At 36.2% G+C, this 6,418-nt stretch overlaps 1 protein-coding gene across 5 annotated transcripts in view; it reads left to right on the forward strand.

Annotated features, from left to right (window-relative positions):
* LOC107684269 (protein FAM13A-like) overlaps nucleotides 1-6,418 on the forward strand; it is a 47,032-nt gene that overhangs the window by 30,250 nt on the left and 10,364 nt on the right. For all 5 annotated transcript variants that reach the window (XM_016480499.1, XM_016480497.1, XM_016480501.1 and 2 more), the window contains 3 exons: nucleotides 2,014-2,075; nucleotides 2,799-2,838; nucleotides 5,778-5,880. In XM_016480499.1, the coding sequence (XP_016335985.1) occupies nucleotides 2,014-2,075; nucleotides 2,799-2,838; nucleotides 5,778-5,880 (205 nt within the window). The remainder of the gene's footprint in view (nucleotides 1-2,013; nucleotides 2,076-2,798; nucleotides 2,839-5,777; nucleotides 5,881-6,418) is intronic.

Here is a 6,418-nt window from a genome sequence, read left to right on the forward strand (position 1 = left end):
GTGTGTGTTCACTGCTGTGTGTGTGCACTTTGGATGGGTAAATGCAGAGCACTAATTCCGAGTATGGGTCACCATACTTGGCCACATGTCACTTTCACGTCACTTCACGTCAACCACTTAGCAACAGCCCAACAACCACTTAACGACACAGTAAAAACCACTTGGATTGGATCCAATTGGTGTTTTAAATAAATGTATTTCTTGCGTAACGCTTTATAATGTAAAATCATTAGCTAATGCATTAGGGACAGTATCATGAACTAGGATAAACATCAGCTTTTTTATTGTTAATTCATATTTGTTAATGTACAACTATATATACAACATTTATACAACTTGAAATGTATTAGTATATGTAATTAACCAATAATGATAAATTGGTTACACTTTATTTTAAGGTGTCCTTGTTACAGTGTAATTATTCATATAGGTACTGAGTAATATTAATAAACTACATGTACTTACTATATGGTTATGGTTAGGATTTAGGTTTAGTTTAGGGTTACTTGCATGTAATTATGCATAATTCATTGTTATTATAATAGTAAGTACATGTGGACACCTTAAAATAAAGTGTTACAGATAAATTCTAGTTCACGGTACCTAACACATGAACTAATGTTAAAACACTTAACAAATTTATTAACTTCTGACCCTAAAAATAAATATTTATTGGGTAACACTGTATAATAAACATCAAATTTTTACAGCATTTGTTAATGTAGGTTCATGTTAATTTACAATATTGTCTAATCTAAAGTAACTGATTTTAATATCAAGTTCACCAAAATAAAGATAGAAAATTATCATCATTTACTCACTTTAATGACGTTCCAAACATTTATGACTAACTGACTTCTGTGGAATGCAAAAATAATGTTTTGAACAACGCAACACCAATGTTGTTTTGGCCTCCATTGACTTTCATTATGGACAAAAACAGTTCTTCAATAGTCATATAGGTCATATAGGTTTGGAATGACATTCATTATTCTTGAATTGTCATTTTTGGGTGAACTATTCCTTTTAAACTCTCAATGGCAATGACTCAGTTTCTGGCAACAGAATATCAACAACAACAATAAAAACCTCATGAATTAAAATGTGGTAGTAAACAGTGACAGGAACAGCTAATTATCTTTAAATCCTTCTTGTCCTTGTTCATGGGAGACAGCACATAATGCATCTCTGTGGAAAATCACAGGTAAATTGCAGGGCTTGCTTTTATCAGAATAGTGTTTTGTCGAGGACCTCTCACTGACGCATGTTTATGCTGTTTGGTGTGTGTGTTTCGAGTCTGGATTCACCTCATTTGTTGGTACACCACAGTGACGTGCATTAGACACCATTACAGATGTGTTGGTAATGTCTTGGTTTTACTGAAACATCTCTTGGTCAACTTGTGGTCGACCAATATGGTCTTTTTAATGGCAGATGACCAATATAATTAGACATACAGTTTATAATGTAGACAAAAATCTGACACCACATTAAAACATTTTTTAAAATGTAACAGAGTAAACCTAGTATTAAACTAAATATGTTAAATATGAAGTACTAAGAAATTATGAAGTTAATATTTGTTTTTAAATCTATATTTCATTCAAATAGTTTTACTCTAGAATTTATGATTTTTTTTTTGCACACTTTTTTGAGTACCCTCATACATTTGGAACCTACTGTATATGATGCAATTCAATGATAGTATAAATGATGAAAGTGAAAGTTTATATTACTGAATTCAAGTGACCACTACATTTATTTAAAATTCACTTCACTGACTAGACTGTAGATGTTGGAAGTTACACTTAGTGGTTACTGGCCGGTTAAATTGTTAAACTGTTAAACATGACGCTAACCATGAATTTGATTGCTGCAAATTTGTACATACAACCTAGGTAATAGGATTGAACATTAGCACACTTTTTTCACCTTGCTGTCGTGAAAAACTTTTATTTATCCTACTATCAACATATTAAGAAGATACATGTGTTGTTTTTCTTTTAAATCTAGCCAATGGAATGCCAAGGGCCTGATAGAAATGCTACTGAAAATATGGCGTCAGCTGATTACAGGTATTTAAACCCTCTAAATGCATTATGTGCAATTCTATGTATGTTGGGAAGTAGAATGAACTTAAATGGGTTGCACTCAAAACTTTCTTCCTAGTCCACAAAGACCATCTGTTGAAACTAGCTTGTAAAACAGAGCTTTGACATCAGAAATCTGAAAACATCACAATATGATTGCCCACATTTACAGTGCAATGATGCTTATTTAGTGGTCATAAATTATGGAGGAAGTAGAACAGATATGTTATTCCTAAACTCCAGAAGAATGAACATAAGAGTAAGTCTGTGAAGGTCAAATCTTGAGCTGTTTCTGGTTGTGTTGCACTCAAAACTTTCTTCCTAGTCCAAAAAGACCATCTGTTGAAACTAGCTTGTAAAACAGAGCTTTGACATCAGAAATCTGAAAACATTACAATATGATTGCCCACATTTACAGTGCAATGATGCTTATTTAGTGGTCATAAATTATGGAGGAAGTAGAACAGATATGTTATTCCTAAACTCCAGAAGAATGAACATAAGAGTAAGTCTGTGAAGGTCAAATCTTGAGCTGTTTCTGGTTGTGTAGCACCTACTGCTCTGCACTCTGTATTCTTCTGAAGGATCTCAGCATTTGAAACAATGTTAAAAAAGAATATCCCTTTCAGCCTGATCTTAACAGTTTGAGAAGTGCATATTTAGTGTAAATTCTTTTACTAATTCACTAATGAATTAATTTCTTTTTAGAGGGAAGCATCAAAAGGACTATGGCTTTCATTCTATTCAGGTGAGATCAGTTCAGTTTCACATTTTCTGCCCTCATCTTATTTTTCTTTCCTACTTTGTATATCTTGTATTCTGTTCTTACATTTGTGACCCTGGACCACAAAACCAGTCATAAGGGTTTTATAAATAAGAGATTTCAGACATCATCTGAAAGCGGAATAAATAAGCTTTCCATTGATGTATGGTTTGTTAGGATAGGACAATATTTGGCCGAGATACAACTATTTGAAAATGGGTGCAAAAAAATCAAAATACTGAGAAAATCGCCTTTAAAGTTGTCCAAATTAAGATCTTAGCAATGCATATTACTAATCAAAAATTAAGTTTTAATATATTTACGGTAGGAAATTTACAAAATATCTTAATGGAACATGATCTTTAGTAAATAAATGTTCTTTATTGGCATTGATGGTTCTATGAAGAACCTTTAAATATCCATGGAACCTTGCCATTCCACTAAAATTTCATATAGTGGAAAAAGGTTCTTTAGATTATTAAAATGTCCTTAACACTAAAAAAACAAAACAATGGTTCTTATAAGAACTGATCAGTGAAAGGTTCTATGGCATTACCGAACCTTTATGTTTAAGAGTGCAGTTGTTTTAAAACTAACAAACATCTTGAAATATAATATTTCCCTTAAAGTGTGCTTGTGCTATTCTTTAAAATGACTGTCGCTTAGTTTGTTTAACTGGTGCAATGACATTCATACATTTCTGAGAGTGACTCAAGCATCCAAATACTTAGAGAGTCAATGAAAGAGTTGATATAGTTTGAACATCCTGTGTTGAAATGTTTCTGTATTTACGGTTCAGTCTGTAAAATGATCCAGTCTAAATATGGAGATCAAACAATTCAGTTTCCTTTCTCTTTGTCCTCCAAAGACGTTGGTAAGGTTCTCTTAAAAACATAGAGTTTATTTTGAACAAGGAATATTGGTTTTGCTAAGCCCAGCTTGATCCGCGGTCATTGTGATGTTACACACATGTTGAATCAGTGTGTCACTGCATATCATGCGTGAGATCTCACTCCTTCATGCGCTCTAACAGTCAGAACATGTTGTACCCAGCTGCGACACGTACGCAGTGCATTGTGGTATAGGAGCTTCTCATGTGGTTGATAGTGGCAGCTGATTAGAGACTACTTTTCTGTGAACGTGTTGTTGAAAGGCGCAATCCTTTACTAATATGCAGAGCTTTATCAGTTAACCACAGTGTTTATGAAAAGTAATACTAAAGCTATACTGAGAATGTCAATTCATTAATAAATTTACATTGTTTTATTTGCGATAAATGCGTAAAGTTTTCACATTTTCACTTTTAAGATGCACTCAGTAATTTTGTTCTTATTGGAAGTCTAATATAGAAAGAAATCAATAGTACTTTCGGCGAGAAAAAACATGAGATGAAGACACAAATTGCATCAGCTGCACACACAAATCATTTTTTATATTATTTTATTTTATTTTTTCATACACAACTTTTAAATGCATTATTTTCCCTCCATCTTCCTTTCAACAAAAACGTTGCTTCTCGGCTTTTCATAGCCCTCAGGTATGCCCTGAGACCAGATTACTGGTATTTTGGCATCTCTGGATATGATGAGATTCCTAGATTGAAATATTTATATCCATAATAACGCATATCTCATCAGTAATCAGCAATATAATCTCATCAGTTGTCACCTTGTTAATCACGACGTGAACAGGTGATGATGACTAGAAGATTATCTGATGAATTGTTTACTGTTGATTGCCCTTGATTGGAGAGATTTTAGGCAATGTTTTCTGGGCCAAACATCATGTGAAGGCTGTAAATCTGTTGAAAGCCTGTTGATCTAAGTCAACTGACTTCCACCACTCAAGTATTAAAGTCGTTTTCGTCATGGTTTCAGCAAAAGCATGCAGATGTTGTAAATACATTAGGTTTAACTTTGTATTGTAAACACATCCTCATTTGAAGTGAGCAGTTGGCCTGTGTGTGAACTGGTGTTTAGTTTTCGAGTGTGTTTTGATGAGTGTGTATTTGTGCAATGAGTCACATTTCAGGTTAAATGTTTTCTTTATTGTCTCCTTACACTGATGTGCCAAAGTCAAACAGATCTTCACACACAGGAAGTCTGGACTGTATGTTTCCCATGCAGTTCCTTATCACTTCTAATGGTACTAAACATCACATCTCTTGGCAGGCTGGCAGGGGCATTTTACACAGCCATGTGCACAAATGTAAACAGCACAAAGTCCGTTTCCCATGTTTGGATTGGACACAATATCAGCAGTGTTGCAATTATGGACCATGATGAGTACGTTATGAAAATCACATTGCCACAGTTAGCACGTCTGCAATGGCACAAGTGTGTTTCAAATCCAGTTGCATTAGTATGAGTAAGCCCTGTCTGCCGTAATAACAGTAAACGGGACTTTCAGTCATGCTGGCAGTAATGTAGGGCATGTAGTGAGGACAAAGCCCACCCTGCTCCAAAAATAGACCCCGTCCCACGCCGAAGAGCCCGGAAGTGTGTGTTTGTGCGAGTGACCGAGTTGTGCGTTTGTCTGGATTAGGTCTGTCTGTACCTGTATGGCCCCTCCTGCGTGATTGTTCAATATCGAAACAGAGGGAAGAGTTTCGGAAATGCTAAAGTGAGAAATCGGGAAGGCTTTTCTGCCTGCGTGCTCTGCATGTTCCCTCTCTCTCTAGGACACACAGCTGAAAGGGAGGGGTGAAGAGAGAGAGAGAAAATAACATAAAATTAGCCACACTTTGAGCAGGGCAGGCAGCCAATCAGCACGCAGAGGTTTGTCCCGCAGTGCCGCCCCCCTGCCTCCTCCCAGCCTGTAAGTAGACGGGGGCAGGCGCAGGCAAGGGTATTGCTCAACTTAAGAAGCTCACTGCCCCCATTCTGGTGTAGTTGGTGTTTACCCTTCACTCTCTTCTCTGCTAGACGCCTGCCATGAAGATCCAGGAGGCTCTTAGTGGCGCAGAGCCGTGCAATGATGTCCCTCGACTTGACCTGTCTACTCTGACGGACGACAGTAACTGGGCAGGTCAGTGTTTTTTTTTACATTTTTTTTATATATTTGTTGCTCTCCGTCTCCGACAGCTGCAAGTCTGCCTTGCCCACATTGTGTCCTCATGCAGTGGATCTTATTAAGTCATTTAACAGAGGAAGAAGATTAGCAGCAGTCTGCAAGCTGTTTTCCTCCTCACGTTGTACATACGGTGTTATGTTTAGTGTAGAGAGGCTTATTTTGCATTGCAACAGCATGCTAGCGATGCATTTTTCTCTGCGTGTTTGTTGTAAATATTGAGGTTGGAGCCACAGCTTGGTGCTTCTTCAAAGCCCTGCGATGTCCCTTGAGAATTTTAACTCTGATGCCTCTGGGATTTATTGAGTTTGTACTGGATTCATCTGTGGTTCTTGCAGTTGCATGTGTTTTTTTCTCTCCCCACACTTCCCCTTTGGCTATAATCCTGTGTTTATAAACACTAGACAGGCTATTGATTGCATATTTGTGCTTTTTTGTTTATTCTTCATATTCTTTTATATAAAAGTTATTCAATTTTAATGTATAAGGATTATTT

Source organism: Sinocyclocheilus anshuiensis, unplaced genomic scaffold (assembly GCF_001515605.1).
Source record: "Sinocyclocheilus anshuiensis isolate Anshui unplaced genomic scaffold, SAMN03320099.WGS_v1.1 scaffold1371, whole genome shotgun sequence".
NCBI lineage: Eukaryota > Metazoa > Chordata > Actinopteri > Cypriniformes > Cyprinidae > Sinocyclocheilus > Sinocyclocheilus anshuiensis.